Below are 27517 nucleotides of genomic sequence, written 5' to 3' on the forward strand. Positions count from 1 at the left end.
ATTTTGGTGCCGATTTTGGCATGATTTGGTGGTGGATTTGGGGGAAATGCAGGCTGCGGTAGTGCGGTGGGGATTGAGGAAAAGGAGGACCCGGAGCCGTGCCGTGGGCCGGCACGAGCATGGCCAGGCCGCTATGGCCCGCCGGGCCAGCGGGCCGGCACAGCCTGCCTAAGAAGGAGCAGGTCGGGCCTGGGCCGCTCCTTCGGCACGTGGGCCGGCCCAGCCTAGCACGATTACTGTGCGGCCCTAAACAGGCCGGGCCTAATCAGGCTCGTGTCAGGCCGGGCCGGGCCGCCCGTTTGGCCATCTCCCTGAACCCGAAACGAATTACATAAAACTCAAAGGGTTTTTTGCAAAATGTCACGCGCCCGTGGACCCCCGGAATAAGGGGTCTTCATTGTTACTGCTCCGCCTCGGCCTATCCTCCCTACTTCATTGCTATTGCTTCCTCCATTGACTACAACTCAAGCACACTGCCTCTGCCGGATCTGAATCTGATGGAGGCCGTAGAGGACGCGTTTCTGGAGGGCGCGATCCTCTGGCTGGCGCAAACCATCCTGCAGAGCCTCTTCACCGGTAAGCTCGATGAATGGATTCGTCAAGTTGGGCTCGCCGACGACGCCGAGAAGCTCAAGTCCGAGGTCGAGCGGGCCGAGGCGGTGGCTGCTGCTGTGAAGGGGAGGACGATCGGGAACAGGGCGCTGGCCCGATCGCTCGCTCGTCTCAGGGAGGTGCTCTACGACGCCGACGACGTGGTCGACGAGCTTGACTACTACAGGCTCCAGCACCAGGTCGAAGGAGGTGCGTACAAATCGATCCCTGTGATAATAGCTAATAAACACGCCTTGCACACCATGGTATTAACTTCCCTTTTTCTTGGTCAGTTACGCTTCATAGCGCTATTGAGCAGGAAGGCATGGGTGGAGATGGAGAACAGCAGGTTGATGCAGCGAGGGACAGCGTTGCTATGCTGCCCAGTAGCAGCGATCGGAAGAAACGGTCCAAGGCATGGGAAGAGTTTCGCGTTAAAGAATCAGCTGACGGGAAGCCTGTGAAAGCAGAGTGTATTCACTGTGGCACACTGGTTAGATGCGAGACTACCAAAGGGACATCGGTCTTGCACAATCATCTCAAGAGTGAGAGTTGCAAGAGAAAACGCGCAGCAATTGAACAAACGCCAGACCCTCCAAGGTACGTACTATTTAGCTTGAGGATCCATGCAGAATAATATTGGCGTACTTTTGTCAGTAACAAATTATTATTATTATTTGTGGACAAAATATGCAGTGTTTTATTCTGAAAACCAGCACCGAAAACAGGCCCTTTTAGGATATGCATAGAAATGTATTTAAATTAATAAAATGAAATTCGCATTATATATCTCTAACGACCAGCTTATGATTCTTTTTCCTCCTATAGTGCCGGCGATGGTGCACAAAACGGTGCCACCGTTTCAACTCATAATTCAGATATCAGAAAAAGAATGAGAATTGTTGAGGTGTCAGCACACAACACGGCAGCTAAGACACACGCCTGGACCAAGGCCGAATTCTGCAATAAAATCCAACAAACGACTTATCAGTTACGGAAAGCTACCAATGAGATTCAGATGCTATCTGTATCGGGCTCTGTTGCATATTCGAATCTCTGTGGGAATACAACTGCAGATCCATGCCGAAGAACGTCAAGTGTTGTTCAGTGCAAAATGTACGGGAGAGTTGATGAGAAGAATTCCATCATAAAGTCTATGACAGAAGTCAAGTTTGACGATGTAATTATTATTCCAATTGTAGGCATCGGCGGAATTGGGAAGACGGCTCTTTCTCAACTCGTATACAATGATCCAATTGTGAAAAGCCAATTTGATCACAGAATGTGGATTTGGGTGTCTAGCAAGTTTGACGAAGTGAGACTTACAATGGAGATGTTAGACTTTGTTTCTCAAGAGAAGTGTGTAGGAATACGGAGCTTGGCTAAACTTCAGGAGATCTTGGTGACCCATGTCACATCAAACAGGACTCTAGTTGTTTTGGATGATGTATGGGATGACATCGATGATTGCCGATGGAATAAACTGTTGGCTCCTTTGAGGTCTGACAATGCGAAGGGTAATGTGATTATTATGACAACTAGAAAATTGTCTATTGCAAAAAGGATATGCACAGTCGAACCGGTCAAGTTAGGTCATTTGCAAAATGATGACTTCTGGTTATTGTTTAAAACATGTGCATTTGGTGATGAAAATTACAAAGAGCACCCTAGTCTAACCATCATGGGTCTGCAGATAGCAAAGAATTTACATGGTAACCCACAAGCAGCACAAACTGCAGGGATGCTGTTAAGAGAGCATCTTACAACTGACCACTGGAGTCACATTCTAAAGAATGAAAAATGGAAATCCCTGCAACTAAATGGAGGCATCATGCATACTTTGAAACTTAGCTATGATGAGCTGCCCTTCTATTTACAACAATGCTTCTTGTATTGTTCTATATTCCCCACTGATCATCAGTTTATTAGCAGTGAGCTGATCTATATTTGGATCGCACAAGGATTTGTGAAATGTAGCTGTTCGACTGAGAGATTGGAGGAGATGGGACAGAGGTATCTCACTGATTTGCTGAACTTTGGATTTTTTGAGCAAGTTGAAACTAAAGATCCCACTCTAGGCGATAAAATATTATATGTTATGCCTGCTCTTATGCATGACTTTGCAAGGCTGGTTTCAGGAAATGAATGTGCAGCTATAGATGATCTGACGTGCAGAGAAATACTCCCAACTATACGTCACTTGTCAATTCTAACTTATTCTGCGTACCAGGAAGATAAATATGGGGACATACTTCGTAATGAGAAGTTTGAAGGAAAATTGCAAAGAGTAGTTAATTCAACGAGAAAATTGAGGACTTTGCTCTTGATTGGGAAGTATGACTGCTTCTTCCTCCAATGTTTACAAGGCCTATTCCAGAAGGCGCAGAATTTACGGGCACTGCTAATTTCTGCAGCATATGCTGATTTTCGTTATTCAGAATGCAATTTGGTAAATTCTACTCATGTTCGATATCTAAAACTTAGGACCAAAGAGGACAATGAACCTTTGCCTGAAGCTCTGAGCAAACTCTACCACCTTCAAGTATTAGATATAGGCTTGGATAGATACTCCACTGTACATAACGGTATGAATAATCTTATCAGTCTACGGCATCTTGTTGCATCGAAGGAAGTGTTCTCTTCAATTAGTAGAATTGGCAAAATGACCTCTCTTCAGGAACTGCATGACTTTAAAGTTGATAATTGCACTAGTTTTGAGATAGCACAGCTTCATTCCATGAGTGAACTCGCTCAGCTTGGTGTTTCCCAACTTGAAAAGGTGGTAACTAGAGAGGAGGCATATGGAGCAAACCTGCGAGGAAAAAGTCACTTAGAAAAGTTGCACTTGTCATGGGAGTATACATCACAGCATGAATATGACATTAACATTATCTCAGAGCCTTCTTATGAGGTAGTAGAGATAGGGACAAGCAAAGTGGTGCTTGAGGGTCTTGAACCACATCACAGCCTAAAGCATCTTCAAATTTCTGGGTATCGCAGCGGTACCTCCCCAAATTGGCTTGTTAGCACTGTCTCGGTTACCTGTTTGCAGACACTTCATCTAGAGGATTGTAGGGAATTGGAAGTGCTTCCCTCAGTAGAAAAGCTTCCACTCCTTACAAAGCTGAAGTTAAGGAATATGTGGAAAGTAAGACAGGTAACAGTTCCTTCGTTGGAGGAGCTGGTGCTGATTAATATGCCAAAGTTGGAGTGTTGTTCCTGCAATTCCGTGATGGACTTGAACTCCAGTTTAAGGGTCCTCAAGTTTGAGCAATGTCATGTTCTGAAGGTCTTTCCCCTCTTTGAGAGCTGGAAGAAATTAAAAATTGAGCGCAAGTCATGGTTGTCCTGTGTTAAGGAACTTACCATCTGTGAATGTCCCCATTTAATGGTACCGAATCCTCTACCACCTTCTAGTAATGTTTGTAAACTACACATCGCAAGAGTTTCAACACTCCCAACGATGGAGGGATCATCCAGCGAAGAACTGGTAATCGAAGGACACAATTGGAGAGAAAACAATGGGCTGACGGAGCTGGATGACAGAATTTTGTCATTCCATAATTTGAGGGCCCTTAGCCGATTGCGTATTGCAGGCTGCCAAAAACTATCTTCTATTTCACTCGAAGGTTTCAGGCAACTCATTAGCTTAAAGACTATGGACATAAGCTACTGCTTTAACCTTTTCTCTTCAGATGTCCCACCACCAAAAGAGCATACCCATGAAGACATGACCGACATAAATTTCAATGCCCTCCCATCTCTCAAGCATCTCAGAATTCAAATTTGTGGAATAACTGGGATGTGGCTATCTGTGATGCTGCGCCATGCACCAGCTCTAGAGGAATTGTACTTGTTCAATTGCCACCAGATATCAGGACTGTTGATCGAAGTGGGAGGTAGTAGTTCATCAAATCACACCTCGGCTCCACGGGCTCCATCAGCAGGAAACCCAGATGACGCATTGACAAGCTCAACTCCAGATGGACTCCTGCGCATCCCATCAAATCTCATCCCCTCTCTCAAAAACATGACCATTTTGTCGTGCGGTGAGCTAACATTTCAGGGGAACAAGGATGGCTTCTCTGTATTCACCTCCCTTGAGGAGCTAACAATTCGGGGATGCCCCAAGCTGATCCCGTCTTTGGTGCAGACATATGAAAACAACGACCAGCGAAACGGAAGATGGCTTCTCCCGTATTCACTTGGCAAACTTGAGATTGACGGTTCCCCTGAAACGCTGCAGCCCTGCTTCCTAGAAGATCACAACTGCCTCGAAAAGTTAGAAATAAACAAAAGCCCAAGTTTAAAATTGCTACAGTTGCATTCCTGCACGGCACTGGAAGAGTTGACGGTTTTTGATTGTAAATCGCTCGCTGCACTAGAGGGGAATTTCACCTGCCTCAAGAAATTAGAGCTGTCGTACAACTCAGGGTTGGAATCGCTACAGCTGCGTTCCTGCACAACGCTGGAAGAGTTGACGGTTGAGTCTTGTGGATCGCTCGCTGCACTAGAGGACTTCCGGTCCCTCAGAGGTCTCAGGTATTTGGAAGTATTCAGATGCCCTGGCTTACTTCGTTATCTGGAACATCTGTCAAGTCAGGGCTATGAGCTGTGCGCTGGACTCGAAAGGCTCCACACGGATGATTACTCTTTCCTCACCACGTGCCTCACCTCCCTCCGATGTCTAGAGTTATGCCAACGTCTGTGGGAAGCGCCGGGACTAACGGAGGAGCAAAAGAGAGCGCTTCAGCACCTCACGTCCCTGCAGGAGCTACGATTTCAGGGTTGCTCCAACCTCGCAGGTCTTCCTGTGGATCTGCGCAGCCTTTCCTCCCTCAAGAGGTTGGAGATCTGGGATTGCTCGAGTATCTCAAGGCTGCCAGAAAAGGGGCTCCCACCTTCGCTGGAAGAAATTGAGATCGAGTTGTGCAGCAAGGAGCTAACTGATGAATGCAGAATGCTAGCAACAACAACAAGGAAGCCAAAAGTCAAAATTGATGGGAAATATGTGAACTGATTACTGGGTGGTTGTTAAGCAGACTTGTCTACCAGCAAAGCGGGTTTCACTCTGTTGCCTTCTGATGTATATGCCTCTACCGTCAATCATGTTATTATCAGATTTTACATCCCTCGGTGTCATGTGAAAATAAGCTGTCCCATTGCTGCTTTGCAGGCATTCAAGCTGCTGTACGTTCCAGTGTTCCACTACTAAATCTCATACAACTACGTGCTGTTCAACAAAGCATCCACACATCCCTGTTTCTTGCAGATCACCCATTGCAGGGCTCATGTTTGCCAGACAGGAGGCCCAACGCCCAAGGTGTGCTTCTTTTTACTCATAACCATCAAAAATAGAATTGTTTCGCTTCTCGAACCTCGTCGTCACTGGCCATAAGCTGCCGAATGTTAATAGTTTTGCTGTCATGTGAACTGAAAACAGTCTGTTTTGTACTTCTATTCTATGCTATTCATCTCATCTTGCAATCTGAACGCTCAAAGGCCTAATGTTTTTATTTTCTTAACTACAGATCGAAGGGAGGGGGGCCTATCCATACAAAAGAAAAATGCTCTGCAAGTACAGCGACGCACCCTCCAGGCTCTAATCCTCTCTCGTGTATCAACAAACGAGGCCAATACGATGGAACTGAGCCTGAGCCAACTCATATCTTGCCCTGACAGACTCCACACTGTGCTAGCGAGCTGACAGCTAGTCTGCATAAATTTGAACCTGTGTGTGTGCGTGTGATATGTTACCTTACGAGTAATTAGTTCATTTTGCTTTTTATTTTGGGTCTGAGGAAGGCAAAGTGGCAAACATGTCCTTCAGATTGTAATTGTATCTTCACATTATATTGCCCCTCCTCTGGAACCGTTCTGCAAGTAGTCGCGTGCTAACTGTACCGAATGAATGCATGAATTCAGTAGTCAACTCGGCTATGCTCAAGTTATTGTGGACTTACAAGGGACACTGTTTCCATGAAGCTTGGTGCTTACAGACCTGCACAACTCATCAGCTAAGGGGGTGTTTGGAACACCCCTATTAAAGTTTAACACTTGTCACATCAGATGTTTGATACTAATTAGGAGTACTAAACATAGCTAATTATAAAACTAATTGCACAGATGGAGTATAATTCGCGAGACGAATCTATTAAGCCTAATTAGTCCATAATTTGACAATGTGGTGCTACAGTAACCATTTGCTAATGATGGATTAATTAGGCTTAATAGATTCATCTCGCGAACTAGCACAAGGTTCTGCAATTAATTTTATAATTAGCACATATTTAATCCTCCTAATTAGCATCCGAACATTCGATGTGACATTGTTAAAGAAAACAACAATTCTCACCCATGGTAAGAAGTATGTAGGCCAAAAGTTACCTGAAGGAACCCAGGGAATCATTAGATAAGACAAGACAACAGCAACGGCTCTTCGTTCCAATTTGCACCTCATCCTTTCTAAGCAATGGTGTTGCATCGATCAGTAAAAACTGAAAGCATGAAAGCCTTTGTTGCACGACTAATTTATCAAAAATTTCAACAGTGCGTCAGAAATTTCAAGCGAGCCATTGGTAAGATCATCATGGGACTTTCCATTCCGCCTCTGATTGTCGTTGCCAGCCTTGGAGGTTTTTCTTCTGCTGCCCCGAAGTAGCAGTTGCTTGCAGCAGTCGTTCTGTCAATGTACGTATGTAGTACTGCATAGATTACTATCTTGGTTTAGAGCACTAGTGTCCAGTGCTGGGTGTCTCTTCCGTGTATTTCAATCACGACTCCGGTGTTGCCAGTTGGGGCTCTGCATATGTTTGTTGTAATCTTATTTATTTGTTTGATTTTTGTTATGTCATGGCTTTTTGAGGCAAATTACTATCGTTTCATTATTTGTCCCTCACAAGAAAAGAGAAGTGTGATTTTCTGAGGTGCGTGGCCAATTGGCTATTATGATAAGAAGCTAAATGTCTATTCAGTGGTGCAAAGAGCTAACATTTCAGGAGGACAAGGAAGGCTTCTCTGGATTCACCTCCCTTGAGGAGCTAACAATTTTGGAGTGCCCCAAACCTCCCTTCAGGAGCTAACAATTTTGGAGCTAACATATGAAAACAACGACTAGCGAAATGCAAGATGGATTCTCCCGTATTCACTTGGCAAACTTAAGATCAATAAATCCCCAGAAACACTGCATCCCTGCTTCCTAGAAGATCCCAACTGGGCTAGCGTGCTGACAGCTAGTCTGCATAAAGCTTAGTGCTACAGGCCTGCACACTCATATATATGAGCCGTATCAGCTACACAAAAGTTCTCACATGCGGTAAGGGTATCTGAGCACATCGAATGTTTGAATATTAATTAGAAGTATGTGCTAAACAAATAAAAGTTCTCACCTGCTGCTGTAAGGGTATCTGGGAGCCCCTGCACATCGGATGTTTGGATATTAATTAGAAGTATTAAACATAGGCTAATTACAAAATTAATTGCACAACTCCTAGGCTAAATCACGAGACGAATCTATTAAACCTAATTAGTTCATGATTTGACAATGTGGTGCTACAGTACCCATTCGCTAATGATGGATTAATTAGGCTTAATAGATTCATCTTGGGATTTAGCCTAGGGGTTCTGTTATTAGTCTTGTAATTAGCTCATATTTAGTTCTTCTAATTAGCATCCGAATATCCGATGTGACAAGGCTAAAATTTAGCCCCTGGTATCCAATCACCCTCTAAGAACTATATGGCCCAAAATTTACCTGAAGGAACAGGGAATCGTTAGATAAGGGAACATCAACAGCTCTTCGTTCCAAGTTGCACCTCATCCTTTGCAAGCAATGGAGTTGCATCAATCAGTGAAAACTGAAAACATGAAAACCTTTGGTTGCACAACTAATTTATCAGAAAATTCAACAGTGCGTCTATACTTTGTACTGGCATTTTGCACCTCTAAACGCTTCCCGAAATTCCAACACGAGACCACAAATTCTGAAGTTGTTTGTTTAGTTGAGTGGTGCGGTCGCGTTGATGACCCAATTCAACCAGTTGATGTTGTTGTCGAGTTTGAGTGGTGCAGCCATGTGCTGACGTTCCAATCCAACTGGTCAAATTTAGTTGTTTTATTAGGGTTTGTTTGGCAGAGCTCCTAGAGCAGCTTTTACGCTAAATCTAGGAGGAGCTCTGCTAAACAGTTTTTCAGAGAGAAGTGATTCTCTGCTAATTTTGTGAAGCGATTCTCTGAATGAAAGGCTACTAGCTTCTCCCGATTCACTTCTCGCACAGAAAATCTTTCTCCATAAAATTAATTATAGAGAACCATAGATAATCACTGAGAATCAGGAGCAGGTGGAGCTCGACCAAACAGACTCTTAGTTTTTTTTCTTTTTTCATGACTGTGACCTCCCAAAGCTATAGGTTGCATTTTCTCCTATATCAATGGAAACTCGCACTATCTTGTACGATTCCTTCAAAACAATTTCTAAAGTTACCAAATTATAACAGGCATATTCACAGCTTCGTGGCTTCTCCCTCTGGTTAGGCTCCCTCGCCTTCGGCTTCCTTTACTTCCTTGTCCTCGACTTCACCTTCCGCATCTACTGTTAGTGTAGGTGGCAACGGGAGCTCATATCTATCTTGTGGAAGATTCCTCAGCTTCACCTTCCGCATCTATTATTGATGTAGGTGGCAACGGGAGCTCCTATCTATCTTGTGGAAGATAGATAAGGGTTGAAACTTCCAGCTCACCTCGGCCCATTATAGCACGCTGCAGCACAGCCAAGCAAAGCAAAAGCCCACCAAAGACTATTTAATTGAAAAAATATTGTCAACATTTTAACAAAAAGTTGGACGTTTCTTATAAAAAGTTGAACCAATATTTATTCGAAAAAAGTTGAGCCAAACATTTCTTTAGAAAAGGTTGAATTCAATATTTTTTGAAAAAAAGTTGCACCAACATTTTTCAAAAAAAGTTGATCCAACATTTTTTCAACCTTCCTCTTCAGTTCAGCGGCAGGCGGCCGGCGAGCCCATATAGGGGCCGCGGTGGCTGCACATGCATGTGGGAGTGGGATGGTGGCGCACCGCGCGTGGGGGCTGGTGAGTTCGTTGCGGCTGCTGCGTGGTGGCGGACAGGGATGGCGCCGGCAACGGCAGCAGATGGGCCCCGCACGGGGGGTGGCAGCGCAAGGTAGGGGAGGGAGGGAGTGAGGCTAGGGTTTAGGTTGATACAGATCTGACGGATCTCATTTGTCGCACGAATCTCAAACATTAGAAGGTAACTCAATAAAATCTTCCGGAAGATGGATACGGAAGATGGATAGGATTTAGGATTTCCGGGTGGCAACTCAAGGCGCTTCAGGCCCAAATCCCAATCGACAGCCACTTTGCGCAGCGATGGACCTCATGCCCGATTGGGATTTGGGAGCCCACGTTGAGGCTCTCACTCAATAAAGAAAACCAAAAGAAAGACCAATGATGATCTGGGCCACTTTGAACTGAAGGCCCAGCTAAAGCAGACGCCCAGTTACCAACCGGCCCACGGTATCACAAATCCACAACCAGTCAACCACAATGATCCTCTTCTCTCTAATAAAAAATCCCTAATATATAGCGTCCGATAAAAATATGGTTCTCTCACACTACAAAGTTTTTGTCTTCCTTGTTTAACAAAGTTTTGTCTTCCTTATTTAACATCGGAGCTTTTCGTTCATTCCTTCCTTGTTTTTAGTTTGAGCGTTAAGTCTACCCACATTTTGCGAACCCCCCCCCCCCCCCCCCCCCCCCCCCCATCTAGAAATATATGGTGAATTCCATACAATATGTTAACCTCTCCTATATGCTCGTTTCTGTACCGCTCATGCTCGGTGTAGGTGACCTTCATGTCTTCACTAGCTCCGTTGAAGCTCAATTCAAGTGGGAATTGGTATTTAATAATGTGCCTGGCAACTTGATTTTGTAATTAAAGCTTGATTTATCAGCTGCAAGATGGATTTGAGCTCGATTTGAGGATGTGGTCTGGTCGTCTGCGATTACAGTCTGGTTTGGGACTGGCCCGGCCCAGGCCTTTCTCGATGACACGGACCTGCACAGCCTCCGCCCTCCAGCATGCATGCACAGGGCGCAATCCAGCAGCCGTGCGCCGGAGACTGACGCAGCGTTGGCGGCCGCGGTCACACGAGCTATTGCTGCGTGGGTGCCTGGGACCTGGGCTGTACACTAGCGGTGACGCTGTTGGCGTGGCATCACAAGGACGTCGACCTCGTGTGCCCGCTCTTGCAGCTCCTCGACGAGGAGGACGAGCTCCAGGACGCAGACACACGCCGCGAGAACTACACCTGCGAGCCGGCGGGGTGCCGAATGGGATCCCAGATGTCTACGCTTGATGAGATCCCCTCCACGCGGTCACGCCACTCAAAGCTGCGCCGTTCCCTTCGTCTCCGGATGCGGCAAGTGCTGTGCCGGCGCGGCTCCCCGTTCCCTTGAGGCGCGTGCTTGTCTCCCTCCGCGCCGGCCGTTGGATAGCTTGATGGTGGCAGGCTAGCAGCGCTGCAGCGGCGGCGGATGGCGCTCCGATTGCAGCAAGACTGCTTGCATGTGAGTGTGTGGCCTCGCCGGACCCTGGTGGCGGTCGGTGTCTGCGGCGGCCTTCCAAATATCCTCCGGGGTATTTTGATCACAAACCAAATGTCTGACGTTCGTGAAAGAGAATTTTAACGGAAATAGCTGAGGGATCAAAGGGAAGTGTAAATTCGGTGCCAAATAAGGAAGACGACAATTTATGGTGTCCTAGGGAATCAAATCTTTATCTCGTGCTATATATGTGAGGAATTTTCTCAATGAAAAAATGGTCAGCATGATAGCGCAGTTGCAGACTTGCTTGCAGTGAGACGCCGCGCTGTACTGAAGGGTGGTGCTACCAGATGCGTGGATCAAGTACGATGGCGCTGCATGCAGCGTGAAGCTAGGGTATCCGTCATTGACAGTTTGTTTGAGATCGGGAGACTGATCCGTCTGGCGGCACCATGATTCTACCGCTGTAGCACTGTGTGTATGGCAAGGAAATCTCAATCGATGCGCTATTTCGTCTTTCTTTCTAAAAATGAGCCGCGTTGGCGTTGCCATGCAAAATGGGAAATTACAGCACTGAATCACTGTGGAACTGTTTCCGATATTGGTTAATCTGTTGCTTCGCAGTAATTTTTTCTGTCTTCTCGAGGACACACGAACCCGATCTGCGTGCCTTCTTTCGTTACGGCGAGCACAACAACTGTGACCAATCGTTCTCGTGCCAGCGCACACATTGACTAGGGAGCTTGCTAGGAGTAGTGGTACTCTTGTTAGCAGAGATGGAACCGGGACTTGCAAACGGGATCAGGGACCGGGACTTAAACGTTTGAGGCGTTGTAAGCAGGCCACGAAAGATGGAGGTTCGAGTCCGATGGCAACTTCGAGGAAAGATCGTTCCTGTAGATTTCAGTGATGGATGTAATGGCCCTGTCCCGCCCTGCGCCCCTGCTGGATAAATAGGGACCGGGACTTGAGATGAATCGGGATTAGGGACCGGGAACGAACCGGGATCAGGTTTGGACCTCGGACGGTCAATCTTCTCGACGACTTTGTCCGAACCCCGTGTTTGGAACCGGGAGCGGTACCAGGAGTCCGGGACCGGGACCGGGACCGGGACAGGGACTTCCTTTTCTATATATACGCCAACTCCGGCCACTCCATCCCCCAAGCCTCAAAACAAGAGCCACCACGGTACCAGGAGACGATGGATGTCCTCGTCAACATGCTGAGATTGATCTCCGATGCTTTCGGCGACATGGAGAAGCTGCCGGCGGTGCTGATCTTGTGCGGCGGCGTCCTAGCTGCGGCAGCGCTCAGACTCGCCATCTTCTACCACGGTGAGCCGCCCTTCTACCTGTACCGCGGAACTCTCATCACACTAGTGATAATCGGGTTCATGGAGACATGCGCCGGCCTATGGCTCACAGGTGACCTGACTGGTCGGCAGGACACCGGGAAGACAATTCTGGGGTTTTCCATCCTTCCTTTTATCATCGTTGCAGCCCTTGGTGGTTTTGTCTAGCAGTTGCAGGCAGGCTGTGCGTCGTTGTGTCTTGTGTGCGTATGTATGTCAAACACCAGTTGCTCTGTGTCATCAACTTAGCATTTGAGGAATCACCGAGAGGTTTCAATTGTTACCAAGCATTTTTGTGTTTAGGTCTGTACTGTATGTGCGATTTCGTCTGTCATGTTGTAACTGTTCGAGTAACAAAATGAAAAAATTTGGTTTCTGGTACCAACGGGTTGTTTTATGTATGAATCGATGTTGTTTTTTTAAAGACTAGTAAATCGACGTGGTTTGATGTTGTTTTTCCCTATCTCGAATCAGAAATCCTGCACTAAGCTAGTCTCCCACCAGCGTAAGTCCTACTATAGGTACCTTTGCCTACTCATGTTTACTCTCTCCTGCGTAGAATGACTGGTGGGGTAAAAAAAAAGAATGAGTACGATGGTTTATCAAGCAACAGTGCAGCACTTCCTTCGTTCCAAATTATAAGTCATTTTGATTATATTTATATGCACCTAGACATACACTATATCTATATGCATAATAATATTTGCGAACTAAAAATTAAAATGACCTACAATTTGGAACGGAGGGAGTACAAGACGACAACTGCAGAAAAAAAATCTTCCGAGCAATATAATAGTAATCTTGAGAAGCAAATATTAAGCATTTTGTTCCTTCTTTCAAAGCTAAGAACGAGTGGATGTTCGGGGAAAGGGATCGGGATCGTGAACCGGGACCGGGACCGGGACCGGGATTGCGTTAACGTGGAAGGAGAAAAAGGTTTGGTAGTTCAACAAGAGTACAAGACGTCGCAATTTTAAACAAAAAGGGCCGAGGCCTGCGGTTGAGCCCGCTGGGCTTGTTTGAAGACCCAGTTTCGACTACTTCAGACTAAAGAGCAGGTCGAAGGACTCCCGGCCCAGTTGGAGCAGAAGCTGCAAATGTTTTTTTTTAAGAAAACAGCGTAGCAGCGGTGGTTGCGGTTGCAGTGCTCAAGGGCTCGACGTTCAGTCAAAGGCGTGCATTATTCCGCAGAAAAAGGTGACAGGCACGTTTGCGGTAGGCGGGCTCTCCCTTGACCCGTTCTTGGTCCTTATCTGCTCGTCTTGTCTCTACTTCCATTCCAAGCTTCGTAGCTGCGTAGTGTTTCTGTGAAATCTTCTTGTTCCCTTCCCGTCCTAGTCATTTGCATCCTCCCAGTGATTACTAGCTAGCTAGCCCAAGAACTGCCTTCTGCACATGCCGGATCTGATGGAGGCCGTAGAGAACGCCCTCGTCGAGGGCAAGATCCTATGGCTGGCGCAAACCATCCTGGAGGGCATCTTCAGCGGCGAGCACGACGAATGGATTCGCCACGTTGGGCTTGGAGAAGGCATGAAGCAGCTCAAGTCTGAGATCGAGAGGGTTGAGACGGTGGTTGCCGCTGTCAAGGGGAGGGCCACCGGGAACAAGCCGCTGGCCGGATCGCTCGCTCGTCTCAGTGAGCTGATGTATGACGCCGACGACTTGGTCGACGAGCTCGACTACTTTAGGCTACAGGAGCAGGTCGAAAGAGGTAAATGATCCTTGTTAAATAGTACTATATTAGACGTATTCCTTGAATCAATAAAACCCATTCCTTATCCACGTTGGTTTCTTATGGCACAGGTACGATTGCTTGTGCTAACGAGTCCGAGCGCACGGATGGCCATGAAGCAGAGCAAGTGGAAGGATCCAGGGACAATCCCCATATACAGACTAGCAAGAGGCGCACGAATCGGTGCAAGGAATGGGACCATTTTACCGAGATAATAGTTAATGGAAAGACTCAGGGAGCAAAATGTAGATACTGTGGTAAGGAGGTTAAATGCGGTGGTACGACCGGGACAAACGGTTTGAACAAGCATATCAGGAGTAAAAAATGTCTGAGCAAACGTCCAGCAGCTGAAGAACCGACAAATACTACAAGGTAGTGCAATACACATACCAGATAACATATTCCATTTATATCTTTATTACATCAGTGCACTTTTGCATTGTCAAATAATGATTGGTGGTAGCTTTTGAGATGTTCTTTCTCTCCATAAATTGGATCACCCAAACATCAACCTTGGTTATACATAAAGTGCAATAATTTTCTTTTCAGCGTAACAGGAGGGACAAAGCCCCTAACGGTTATATATTAAAAAAAAGGAAAAAGTTAAAGCGTTACAACAAGAAGAAGAAAAAAGTTCAATAAGGGACTGTTTGGCTCCAACATGTTAAAGTTTAACACCCATCACATCGGATGTTTGGATACTAATTAGAAGTATTAAATATAGACTAATTACAAAACTAATTGCACAGTTGGAGTGTAATTCGCGAGACGAATCTATTAAGCCTAATTAGTCCATGATTTGACAATGTGGTGCTATAGTAACCATTTGCTAATGGTGGATTAATTAGGCTTAATAGATTCGTGTCGCGAATTAGCACAGGATTCTGTAATTAATTTTATAATTAGCTCATGTTTAGTTCTCCTAATTAGCATCCGAACATCCGATGTGACACTGTTAAAGTTTAGCACCTCGTATCCAAACATCCCCTAAATTGCTTCCTAATAAATTGTAATGCATCCCTGAATCATGCCCATAAATTGATACTCCCTCTGTTTATGTTTATAAGGCGTATGCGCATACCAAGATTCAAACTTTGTATATTTGACTAATAATTTAACTAATATTTTTTTATTTTTATGATGTAAACTCGAAATGGTTGGATTTGTGTTTATAACCATAAATAATATAATATAAAACAGATTCATGATCAAAGTATAATTTGGAAGACCATGCCATGTCATATCACGCCTTATAAAAATAAATAGAGGGATCATTTTCTTCATGCAGTTCCACTGATGGTGCACCAAATGATACCACCAATGCAACTCGGGATTCGTTCGTCAGAGAAAAAAGGATGAGAGTCAATGAGGCATCAACACAGAGCGCTGCATCTAACACACGCCCTTGGAACAAGGCCGGACTTCCTAATAGGATACGCCAAATAGTTTTTGAGTTACAAGACTCGCGAGGGAATGTGTGCGATTTTCTCAAGGATTCTGTCGCGTGTTCAGTTCAAAGTCAGAGCAACAACTCAGATACACGGACAACAACATCAAGCTGTGTTCCTCGAGAAGTCCACGGGAGGGATGTGGAGAAGTACTACATCATAAGGGTGATCACAGCTGCAGAATCTAATGTCATAACTGTACTGCCTATTGTAGGCATTGTAGGGGTTGGGAAGACAGCTCTAGCTCAACTTGTCTACAATGATCCAACTGTTATAAGTCAATTTGCGCGGATATGGATTTGGGTGTCCGACATGTTTGATAAAGTGAGACTTACAAATGAGATGTTAGATGTTGTTGCCCTAGAAAGCCACAACAGGCCTCCTCGTAACAAAGAAAGCCATGAAGGACAAATGAGAAACTACTCAAAGCTTCAAGAGATATTAAAGGAACATATGGGGCACCGGTCCAAAAGGTTTTTCCTTGTTCTAGATGATGTCACTGACTGCATGGATAGCTACCAATGGAATGAACTATTGTCTCCTTTGAAATCAAGTCAGAAAAAGGGCAATGTGATTGTTATAACAACTAGAAATTTGTCTGTTGCACGAAGGCTAGGTACAGTTGAACCGATTAAGTTAGTTGCTCTGAAAAATGATGTTTTTTGGTTATTGTTTAAAGCATGCGCATTTGGTGATGACAATTACGAAAGGCATCCAAGTCTAAACATCATCGGACGTCAAATTGCTGCAAAGTTAAAGGGAAACCCATTAGCAGCGCAAACTGCAGGAGAAGTATTAAAAAAACATCTTACTATTGATCATTGGAGTACCATTCTGAAGAGTGAAGACCAAAAATCCATGCTACTTAATACAGGCATCATGCATGCTTTGAAGCTTAGCTATGATAAGCTTCCCTACCATTTGCAGCAGTGTTTCTTGTATTGTTCAATATTTCCTGATAATTATAAGTTTCTTGCTGAGGATCTGGTTCGTACTTGGATTTCACAAGGATTTTTAAGATGTAAAAACTCGAAGAAGACACCAGAGGAGACAGGACGGGACTATCTCCATGATTTAGTGGACCTGTGCTTCTTTGAGGAAGTAGAAAAGGAAGAGTCCAGCCCCACTCAAGGAGCGGAAGAGTCCACTCCACCCACTGGGACATGCTATGTTATGTGTGGAATCATGTATGAATTTGCAAGGGTGGTTTCAGGGAGTCATTTTGCAACAATATGTGGTTTAGAGCGGAACGAAATTCTGCCAACCATACGTCATGTTTCAATTCACAGCATACTTAATCATAAGGAGTTTGAAGAAAAATTGCAAACTATAGTTCCATTAGTGAGAAATTTGAGGACATTGATATTAATCGGGAGATGCGAGTCTTTCTTCTTCCAGTCCTTCCAAGATATATTCCAGAAGGCATGTCACTTACGTTTGCTACAGATTTCCGCAACACAAGCTAATTTTTATACTTCCGTGCTGAATTTGGTAAATCCTACCCATATTCGCTACCTAAAATTTGGGAACAATGGAAGTGCTATTTCTCTGAGCAAGTTTTATCACCTTCAAGTATTGGATGCTGGACACCCAACTATAGTTCATGGTGTGAATGATCTCATCAGCATGAGGTATCTATTTGTAACAAAGGGAGCACGCTCTTTTATTCCTAGAGTTGGTGAAACGAGTAATAGTCAGGACATGCAGAATTCCACGGATCAAAATTCTAGTCGCTTTGAGATAACACAGCTTCGATCCATGAATAAGCTTGTACAACTTGGTGTTTTTCATCTCGTCAATGTAAGTAGGTCCGAGGCTGATGGGGCAAAATTGAGAGACAAACAGCAATTAGAAAAGCTTATCTTGTCCTGGAAGGATACAAATGATGACATTAGCATCTCGGAAGCAGAAGAGGGGAGCAGCCCAACGGATGATAGTGATTCAAGCTACACAAATGATGACATTAGCATCTCGGAAGTAGAAGAGGGGAGCAGCCAAATGGATGATAGTGATGAAGAGGGGAGAAGCCGAATGGATGATAGTGATCCAAACTATGGACCATTGATAAACACGGAAACGGAAAGGGAGAGGTCGCAAATGGATGGTAGTAATAATAGCCCGAGGTCTGGACCTTTTATTGACATGGCACATGATGTCCTTGAGGGCCTTGAACCACATCAAAATCTAAAACATCTTCAAATCTCTGGGTACAGCGGTTCTACCTCCCCAGCTTGGCTTGCCACTTCAGTTACTTTCTTGCAGGCACTTCATCTAGAGGATTGTGGAGAATGGAAAATACTTCCATCTTTGGAAAGCCTTAAATTTCTTACAAAGCTGAAGCTAAGTAATATGCAGAAAGTAAAGAAAGTATCAATCGTACCATTGGAGGAGCTGGTGCTGATTAATATGCCAAAGTTGGAGTGTTGTTCCTGCAATTCCGTGATGGACTTGAACTCCAGTTTAAGGGTCCTCAAGTTTGAGCAATGTCATGTTCTGAAGGTCTTTCCCCTCTTTGAGAGCTGGAAGAAATTAAAAATTGAGCGCAAGTCATGGTTGTCCTGTGTTAAGGAACTTACCATCTGTGAATGTCCCCATTTAATGGTACCGAATCCTCTACCACCTTCTAGTAATGTTTGTAAACTACACATCGCAAGAGTTTCAACACTCCCAACGATGGAGGGATCATCCAGCGAAAAACTGGTAATCGGAATACACAATTGGAGAAAAATTGTTAAGAATGGTTGGCTGACGGACCTGGATGACAGAACTTGGAGACAAATTGATAAGAATGATTGGCTGACGGAGCTGGATGACAGAACTCGGAGAGAAATTAATAAGAATGATGGGCTGACGGAGCTGGATGACAGAATTTTGTCATTCCATAATTTGAGGGCCCTTAGCCGATTGCATATAGCAGGCTGCCAAAAACTATCTTCTATTTCACTCGAAGGTTTCAGGCAACTCATTAGCTTAAAGACTATGGACATAAGCTTCTGCATTAACCTTTTCTCTTCAGATGTCCCACCACCACCAGAGCATACCCATGAAGACATGACCGACATAAATTTCAATGCCCTCCCATCTCTCAAGCATCTCAGAATTCAATTTTGTGGAATAACTGGGATGTGGCTATCTGTGATGCTGCGCCATGCACCAGCTCTAGAGGAATTGCACTTGCTCAATTGCCACCAGATATCACGACTGTTGATCGAAGTGGGAGATAGTAGTTCATCGAATCACACCTCAGCCCCACGGGCTCCATCAGCAGGAAACCCAGATGACGCATTGACAAGCTCAACTCCAGATGGACTCCTGCGCATCCCATCAAATTCCGTCTCCTCTCTCAAGAAAATGTCTATTCTGTGGTGCAGAGAGCTAACATTTCAGGGGAACAAGGAAGGCTTCTCTGGATTCACCTCCCTTGAGGAGCTAAAAATTGGTGGATGCCCCAAACTGATCCCGTCTTTGGTGCAGACATATGAAAACAACGACCAGCGAAACGGAAGATGGCTTCTCCCGTATTCACTTGGCAAACTTGATATCGAGGAATCCCCAGAAACGCTGCAGCCCTGCTTCCTAGAAGATCACAACTGCCTCAAAAAGTTAGAAATAAACGACAGCCCAAGTTTAAAATTGCTACAGTTGCATTCCTGCACGGCACTGGAAGAGTTGAAGGTTCGTTATTGTGCATCGCTCGCTGCACTAGAGGGGAATTTCACCTGCCTCAAGGAATTAGTGCTGGTGGGCAACTCAGAGTTGAAATCGCTACAGTTATGTACCTGTACAGCACTGGAAAAGATGGTCATCGATTGTTATGAATCACTCGCCACATTAGAGGGGAATTTCACCTGCCTCCGGAAATTATATCTGTTTTACAACCCAAGCCTGAAATCGCTACAGCTGCGTTCCTGCACAACGCTGGAAGAGTTGATGGTTCAGTTTTGTGCATCGCTCGCTGCACCAGAGGACTTCCAGTCCCTCAGATGTCTCAGGTATTTGGTAGTATCCAAATGCCCTGGCTTACTTCCTTATCTGGGACATCTGTCAAGTCAGGGCTATGAGCTGTGCGCTGGACTGGAAAGGCTCCGCACTGATGATTACTCTTTACTCACCACATCATTCTGGAAGTGCCTCACCTCCCTCCGATGCCTAGAGTTACGCCATCCTATGGGGGAAGTGACGGGACTAACGGAGGAGCAAGAGAGAGCGCTTCAGCACCTCACGTCCCTGCAGGAGCTACGATTTGAGAATTGCTCCAACCTCGCAGGTCTTCCTGTGGGTCTGCACAGGCTTTCCTCCCTCAAGAGGTTGGAGATCACTTTTTGCCCGTCTCTCTCAAGGCTGCCAGAAAAGGGGCTCCCACCTTCGCTTGAAGAAATTGAGATCAGCTCTGGTTGCAGCAAGGAGCTAGCTGATGAATGCAGAATGCTAGCAACAACAACAAGGAAGCCAAAAGTCAAAATTAATGGGAAATATGTGAACTGATTACTGGGTGGTTGTTAAGCAGACTTGTCTACCAGCAAAGCGGGTTTCACTCTGTTGCCTTCTGAGGTATATGCCTCTACCGTCAATCATGTTATTATCAGATTTTACATCCCTCGGTGTCATGTGAAAATAAGCTGTCCCATTGCTGCTTTGCAGGCATTCAAGCTGCTGTACGTTCCAGTGTTCCACTACTAAATCTCATACAACTACGTGCTGTTCAACAAAGCATCCACACATCCCTGTTTCTTGCAGATCACCCATTGCAGGGCTCATGTTTGCCAGACAAGAGGCCCAACGCCCAAGGTGTGCTTCTTTTTACTCATAACCATCAAAAATAGAATTGTTTCGCTTCTCGAACCTCGTCGTCACTGGCCATAAGCTGCCGAATGTTAATAGTTTTGCTGTCATGTGAACTGAAAACAGTCTGTTTTGTACTTCTATTCTATGCTATTCATCTCATCTTGCAATCTGAACGCTCAAAGGCCTAATGTTTTTATTTTCTTAACTACAGATCGAAGGGAGGGGGGCCTATCCATACAAAAGAAAAATGCTCTGCAAGTACAGCGACGCACCCTCCAGGCTCTAATCCTCTCTCGTGTATCAACAAACGAGGCCAATACGATGGAACTGAGCCTGAGCCAACTCATATCTTGCCCTGACAGAATCCACACTGTGCTAGCGAGCTGACAGCTAGTCTGCATAAATTTGAACCTGTGTGTGTGCGTGTGATATGTTACCTTACGAGTAATTAGTTCATTTTGCTTTTTATTTTGCTTTTTATTTTGGGTCTGAGGAAGGCAAAGTGGCAAACATGTCCTTCAGATTGTAATTGTATCTTCACATTATATTGCCCCTCCTCTGGAACCGTCCCGCAAGTAGTCGCGTGCTAACTGTACCGAATGACTGCATGAATTCAGTAGTCAGCTCGGCTATGCTCAAGTTATTGTGGACTTGCAAGGGACACTGTTTCCATGAAGCTTAGTGCTTACAGGCCTGCACAACTCATCAGCTAAGAAAACAACGATTCTCACCTATGGTAAGAAGTATATAGGCCAATAGTTACCTGAAGGAACCCAGGGAATCATTAGATAAGATAAGACAACACCAACGGCTCTTCGTTCCAATTTGCACCTCATCCTTTCTAAGCAATGGTGTTGCATCGATCAGTGAAAACTGAAAGCATGAAAGCCTTTGTTGCACGACTAATTTATCAGAAATTTCAACAGTGCTCAGCGCTTTTTACTGGCATTTCGCACCTCGAGAGGCTTCCTGAAATTCCAACAGCAGACCATAAATTCTAAAGTTACCAAATTATAACCGACAGATTCACAGATTTGTGATAGGCAACAGAGCAGAACAGGCGTATCTGAGGGGGCAATTTTCACAAAGCATGCATCAACAATAAACACGGATTTGCATGTCCACTGAAACTTATCTCAAAGCTCATCTATCCAAAATGATAAATAAATTCATCAATAGCCATCACCAAACAAAGATACTGCATTGTTACCTTTAATATCACACTTAATGTCATGCACAACTCGTTGATAATCAACTACATAAAAGAGCTGCACCGGAACAACTGTACTACTACAAAGAACACAGACACTAGGCCTAGCCACCTTCATTAATCAACTACTATAAACGCCCCAGTACCTTCCGGCTTCCGCCTGCAACTTATATATACATGTCTCCATCTGTGCTATCAGATACTCACAAAGCCCATCTATTATCTACTGACTACGTTAACTACTAAAACGAAGCAGACACCCACATCTCAGAAAAACAGCTTACAGAATACCTGCAATTCCTCTAACTCTACTCGAATCACCCAAGAACAAGAACTCACACTATCCAACCCTTAATCCTATGGTTACAACGACCTCCCCTAAGCCAAAGAGTGAGCATTCCCAGCTCCTGAGGCACTGTCCCCTGAGCTCCCTGAATCTGAACCTGTAAATGAATGCAAATCAATGTCAAAATGGTGTTGGAATTTTTTTAAGTACAAAATGGTGGCTTGATCATACCACTGGATGATGAGGATCCACTGCCAGAAGCACCAGAGCCACTTGCAACTTCAGCATCCTTCTCGATCTCCATTGACTGGTAAGTGGCTGTTGGCATCTCATCCCCAATATCTACATACTCATCAACTTGCTCGGCCAATGTAGTGGTCTTCATAGGGTTCTCACTCTCCTGTAAGCAACACAAAACAACAGACTAGCATGAGATCCCAATTCATTCAATGACTAGCTTAAACCAAAAAAACAAAACCTCATGCTCCAATAGTCATTACCGCATCATCATTGCCAACCAATGTAGCCACACCATTCACTGGTGCAATGTCATCCTCAGCCACAGCAGCACTTGCGACATCAGCAGTGCCTCCATTCACCATTGCAGCTCGCTTACTCTTCTTGAGGGCCTTGTTGAAGTTGGTGACGAATCGATCAAGCTCCCACTGTGTCTCGACATCCATCTCATCAATATCCAGCTCGATCTCATCCCCAAGCATCTCTTGATTGCTGTTCCTCTTGCGCACAATCTGCAGCACATTATGCATCTTCTCTTCGGGCAAGCTCTCGAGCCCCAGCCTCAGCAAGTTCTTCTCCTCCAGGCTCATCTCCCTCTTGTTAGGCTCCCTCGCCTTCGGCTTCCGCATCTTCACGTTCCCAGTCCTCGGCTTCACCTTCGCCTCAACAGTCGGTGGAGGTGGCAATTCGGCTGGCACTGGCTTTGGCGGCTCAAGGCGCTTGCACTCTTCCTCGAACCAATCGACCGCCGCTTTGTACATCTTCTCGAAGGACGCGAGGAGGGCGCCAGCGAACGTGTGGACCTCGTGCCCGACCGGGTTGTACCGGAGCGCGTTGGAGAAGGTGAGGCGGACGTCGCCCGCGAAGGCGTCGTGCGAGGCGTACCTCCCGGCGGCGAGGTTCTCCTTGACGGTGCCGAGGTCCATGGGGCTCTTGATGACGGTGTGGTAGTCGTGGAGGCCGAGGCGCTCCACCTCCACGGGCGCGTTGAACCACACGCTCCGCTTGTCCTTGCGCAGCTTGGTGAGGATCTGCCCGCACCGCTTTCGCATCGCGCCCCAGAGCTTCGCGGGAGGCGCGGGGAGAAGCTCCCGGCGCGGCGGGTGGCCCTGCTGCCGCACCTGCCACGTATCGATGCGGGAGAGGAGGGCGCGGACCTGGCCGAGCTCGCCGGCGAGGCGGTCCCGGAGCGCGCGGGCCTCGCGGTGGCCCAGGGACCCCGGACGGAAGGTGACGTAGCCGGCCGCCGGCGAGGCCGCCGCCGCCGCCCGCGCCTTCGGCCCGTCGCCGCGCGGGGGGTGCGGGGGGTGGTTGGGGCTAGGGTTGGGGGGAATGGGCGCGAGCGGGGCGCGCCCCTCTCCCCAGCTATGGTGGTGCGCCCCGCTCCGGCCGGCGAGGAGGGCGGACGCCATCACCGGCGAGGGTTCCGCGCGGGAGCGAGCTCGATTGGGGGCTGGGGCGCTTGCAATTTTGGATCCGAACCCCGGGACGGAGCACGGGGAGGAGCCGAGGAGGAGGGGGGCGGAGGCGACGGGATATTTTTTCGTGGCGGGCGGCCCGCCGACTGCGAGAGAGGAGGGATCCGCACCGTTGGTGTGGAGAGTGGACGGCTCGGATGGTTGGAGTTGCTTTTGGGCGTGGGAATCGTTGCGTGACCGTGGACGCGATGGTTTGACGGGGTCGTTGGAGCACGGGTCCCTGTCACGTGGGGTCGGGCGTGAGGTGGGGTCCGTGCCTCAGTGAGTGGTAGACGCAACGGTTGGGAGGGTGTGGAAACCGGTAATGCGCGGGCTTGGGAGCTGAGTTTTGTTTTCGCGGGAACCCGGGCTTCGACTGTTGGCGCCTTATTTTGTATCCTACGAAAAGATAGTCAAAACCAGCAGCAAGTGTTGGTGTGGCCACCATGATAGAACTCGAACTCGATTCTCCAGGAGTCCACAGGTACTGAGCTAGTGAGCTTTTGGCACCCATGTACTCACATGTTGATAGGATAGGCCGCTATGTACACGATCCATGTGAGTTGTGAGCGCCGTATGCGAAATGCGATGCTGGGCATCGACCATCTTTTGTTGCTTTCGAATCCGAGCAAAAGCATGCGTGCCAAAAGCACCAAGCAGAATCGTGTGTGTTGTGCTGAGGAAGCCGCCCATGTGATGTGGTGTGGCCCTTGTGTTAGAAAAGCATGCCGTCGGCCAGCACCGCAAGGTACATTGCATAGGGCGGCGGGATCGTCAAGTGCCGCCGCAGCTGGCGATCGACGAACAGATCGAGCGTCCGTGCCTCAGGCTCCCAACCTCGACGAGAGCGTACGCGGGCGTGCCACCGGTAGCCCAAGGTGTAGGACAGTACGCGCCCGCGGCGTGCTTCGGCGTGGTGAGATAGTAGGGATGTAACTGGGATTCAGCAACGACGTTTGAACCCCCAACCGTGCACCATTTCGTTAGCTTTATCGTCGCCAAGACGCCGACGAAACGGAACAAACTGAGAACCATTTACCGGTGCTCATTGTCTCATTGAAGCATTCCAAGTGTATGTTACACCCTTATAAGTACGTAATTGGTATGGGTTTTTTTTTTGCGGGAAACGTAGTTGGTTGCTACAAGCCTACAACATACTTTTGTTCATGTTCGAGCTCTGCGAGACTGCGACAGTGTAGCTCAAGTTTTGGCGAGGAGCCTTGGTGCGCAGCAGCGCGTAGGAGGGCAGCTCCACGACAGCTGCCTCCTCCTCGTCCTCTGCTATCGTGTCCAGCACCCTCGGGAGCGCGCGGCGGCGCCTGAGCATCGACGTCAGCTGCGACGGCGCGGCCTCGACGGCGAACCGGGCGATGAGCTGAGCCTTGGCCATGGTCGGCGTGAGCAATACCTCACTGAACTGGCTAATAAGCTAGCTCTGGACAGGTACGTGTGTTGTTGCCGAGCTGACCTTAAGGTGGGATCAGGTGTCAGGAAGTGTCAGGTAGCCACAGTTGCTGCCTCGCCTCACAATGGGTGAACTACAAACGTGGAGCCTACTCGCAATAAAAAAACTCCATCTCAGCTTCCAACCGGTGGCTGGAGCAAGCCATGCAACGGAGAGAGAAGTGCCAGGAGGGAGAAGACAGAGATTCAGCAAATTTGTATTACTTGTGGTCGACCGTAAGTGCACCTCAAGAGAATCTTGCTTAGGACACGTACAACGCCGAGACAACACCTGTCGGTATGCTGCCACGCAAGCCGATTGATCCGACGTGTGCTGCGATTAATGACGAGAGAGAGAGGAGAGCCGTCGTCTCACGAGACGACGGCACGGGCTCGCGCTCCCAGGCCAAACGACCAGCACCATCGCCGTTATACGCCCTCGTTGCTGGTCGACGACGACTCCCCTGGATCGGCTGCGGCAGCGGCGCGCTCGAAATTGGCAGCTTGGCGGCAAAATCAGTTCCCGGCGTGAAGCTTATCAGATGCGGCAGTATCAATGGAGCGCGGACGGACTTCACGACGCGGGGAGTGGACGCAACGACGGCTGCGAAGTGGAAGGGCCTCGGCGGCGGCGGCGGTGCCTGTTTCTGGTTCTGTTGCATCCTTCCCCGACGGGCGCCGCAGAATGGATAGCCAAATCCATTTTGCAAAGTACGTGATATTTGTGCTTGCTCGTTTGTTTTACTTTCAACATAGAGAGTGAAGATGGTGTAGATCTCCTTTTCAGCTTCTGAATTTTTACATCCTGGTGTTTGCAAATCTGAAATGTAGATCTATGTTTCTAATTTTATGATTCAGAATATATGATGAAGTTGAAATCATGTCCTATCGCTTTGTTTATTGCTTGTTCTTTGGTCATAGAAAGCTTGGTTCAGTTAGCGGTTTCATTGGCTGTTTGATTCAGAATACGATGAAGTTGAAATCATGGCCTACCGCTTTGTACTGCTGAGCATCCCAGCAGTTCAGGACATGTTAGTACTACTAACTTACTTAGCACCTCAGGAACACTTAGCAAATTGGATCTATCTGAAGTGTTTTATATCTGTTATTTTCACATATTTTTTATGTTAGCTGATGTATTAACCAGGGTTTAGGGTATACAAAACCAAAATTATGACCTACATTGTAATGGTATTGCAACTTTACTAAATCATATCATGTATTCGGAGTACCTATTGATATAAATATATATTATATTTATGTTTTTTCTAAAAGACTTATGTGACTCAATTTAATATATCATACATTCTCTCAATTGAGCACCAAAATAGGTACAAAGATTAAATGTACACTTGATTACCGTTTCTATGAATAAATTAAATATCTTGCAGACAGCTAAATAGACAGCTCACTGTACAAGTTACCTTTTTAGCAGTCTGTATCTTACGTGGCAAATCAAATAGACAACAGCTATCTAAACTGTTGTCCGTGTCCATTCCTACAATGGCTAAGGTGCATTCCTGTAGCAGCATTTATTGATTAGTGCTACCTTTTTGAGTCCATTGTGGCTGCCCTAGGAGGTTGTCGATCTGGGGGGTCTTTATATAGTGTAGTGCCACTGCCACAGTGGCAGCTTACACGCCTTTGCCGCCATTGATGGCTTCCTGCGGTCCACACCGATTAATGGAGAAACTTAACTGGAAACTGAATCGAAAATGAAAGGCTGTTTGGAGGCAACAACGTAACAGGTGGGTTGAGCGAGGTTAGACAATATCGACCAAGCTTGAGTGATCATGGCAGTGCCCAGAGAAGATGGGTCATTAGTAGTCAATGATCAGGCAGTGTCTGCACCGGAAACAAAAAACGACGTGCCACGTAACGTTTCTGTCATGACATCCACGATCTGAAAAATCTTGAGCCAGTGGGTTGAATTGAAGCATGGAAGCCTTGCGCTGCCTTCAGGAAGGCTGTCCCAATTCAGACTGCGTGCACCTGAGTTCTCAAATAAAATTGTATTCCATGCAGCATCAAAGCAAAAATAAATAACAAAAAACTATCGAAATATTCATTTGCATTGGCGTGTTGATATGCAAACTTCACTACAGCAAATGCCCTAAACATGTTTATTCGGTTATGTTGCGCCGAAACGGCCTAGCTAGGATAGAGAGATAAATGTCGATTCGATCCCTTCATTCTGAATTTTCTGATAGACAGGTCTAGTGAGGTATCCTCAATGGGAGGGCAAGGTTCCTTTCAACTCCTTTTGGAGATTGATTGCAAGGAGTTGCCTGTCCCTGTATCTAACTGCAAAGTGTCCTTGGGATTTGGACACTGCTTGCCTCGAGCCAGTGGATTGGTGCCCTTCCATACTGTATCGCCAAGGCTGCTTGCGTAATGCGTAGTACAACACGTTAT

General features: G+C 46.6%; 3 protein-coding genes across 5 annotated transcripts; 2 read left to right on the forward strand and 1 right to left on the reverse strand.

The window, feature by feature from the left end:
* The first annotated feature begins 409 nt into the window (after positions 1–409).
* Positions 410–6538, forward strand: LOC140220061 (putative disease resistance RPP13-like protein 1). Its single transcript, XM_034748315.2, has 5 exons — positions 410–801; positions 885–1191; positions 1420–5677; positions 5768–5914; positions 6123–6538. The coding sequence occupies exons 1-3, from the start codon at positions 498–500 to the stop codon at positions 5609–5611; spliced, it is 4803 nt and encodes a 1600-aa protein (XP_034604206.1). The 5' UTR covers positions 410–497; the 3' UTR covers positions 5612–5677; positions 5768–5914; positions 6123–6538.
* A 7153-nt stretch (positions 6539–13691) lies between these two features.
* Positions 13692–21126, forward strand: LOC117864269 (uncharacterized). 3 transcript variants are annotated; one of them, XR_011898776.1, is made up of 5 exons: positions 13694–14215; positions 14308–14608; positions 15525–20235; positions 20326–20472; positions 20681–21126. XR_011898776.1 is itself a non-coding variant. In XM_072295110.1 (3 exons), exons 1-3 carry the CDS (start codon positions 13900–13902, stop codon positions 15531–15533), a joined length of 648 nt encoding a protein of 215 aa, XP_072151211.1. In that variant the 5' UTR covers positions 13692–13899; the 3' UTR covers positions 15534–15665. The 3 variants fall into 3 exon arrangements, 1 of the variants encoding a protein (XP_072151211.1); XR_011898777.1 differs by lacking the exon at positions 13694–14215 and having other exon boundaries at positions 14469–14608; positions 15503–20235; XM_072295110.1 differs by lacking the exons at positions 20326–20472; positions 20681–21126 and having other exon boundaries at positions 13692–14215; positions 15503–15665.
* Positions 21127–21645: 519 nt separating this feature from the next.
* LOC117864271 (transcription factor GTE7) lies at positions 21646–23705 on the reverse strand. The gene is made up of 3 exons (XM_034748318.2): positions 22466–23705; positions 22197–22365; positions 21646–22122 (listed from the first exon to the last, which is right to left on the reverse strand). The coding sequence occupies exons 1-3, from the start codon at positions 23612–23614 to the stop codon at positions 22058–22060; spliced, it is 1383 nt and encodes a 460-aa protein (XP_034604209.1). The 5' UTR covers positions 23615–23705; the 3' UTR covers positions 21646–22057.
* Positions 23706–27517: the final 3812 nt, after the last annotated feature.

The sequence above is a fragment of the Setaria viridis genome, chromosome 7, assembly GCF_005286985.2.
Source record: "Setaria viridis chromosome 7, Setaria_viridis_v4.0, whole genome shotgun sequence".
Taxonomy (NCBI): Eukaryota; Viridiplantae; Streptophyta; class Magnoliopsida; order Poales; family Poaceae; genus Setaria; species Setaria viridis.

Bases quoted from the DNA above. Each gene is read 5' to 3' on its own strand.
- LOC117864269 (XM_072295110.1), top strand. From the start codon at position 13,900: ATGCCGGATCTGATGGAGGCCGTAGAGAACGCCCTCGTCGAGGGCAAG. The intron at 14,216-14,307 runs GTAAATGATCCT...CTTATGGCACAG, and splicing joins ACAGGAGCAGGTCGAAAGAG to GTACGATTGCTTGTGCTAAC. The intron at 14,609-15,502 runs GTAGTGCAATAC...AAAAATAAATAG, and splicing joins GAACCGACAAATACTACAAG to AGGGATCATTTTCTTCATGC.
- LOC140220061 (XM_034748315.2), top strand. From the start codon at position 498: ATGGAGGCCGTAGAGGACGCGTTTCTGGAGGGCGCGATCCTCTGGCTG. The intron at 802-884 runs GTGCGTACAAAT...TTTCTTGGTCAG, and splicing joins CCAGCACCAGGTCGAAGGAG to TTACGCTTCATAGCGCTATT. The intron at 1,192-1,419 runs GTACGTACTATT...TTCCTCCTATAG, and splicing joins CAAACGCCAGACCCTCCAAG to TGCCGGCGATGGTGCACAAA.
- LOC117864271 (XM_034748318.2), bottom strand. From the start codon at position 23,614: ATGGCGTCCGCCCTCCTCGCCGGCCGGAGCGGGGCGCACCACCATAGC. The intron at 22,366-22,465 runs GTAATGACTATT...TGTTGCTTACAG, and splicing joins TGGTTGGCAATGATGATGCG to GAGAGTGAGAACCCTATGAA. The intron at 22,123-22,196 runs GTATGATCAAGC...ATTCATTTACAG, and splicing joins TGGATCCTCATCATCCAGTG to GTTCAGATTCAGGGAGCTCA.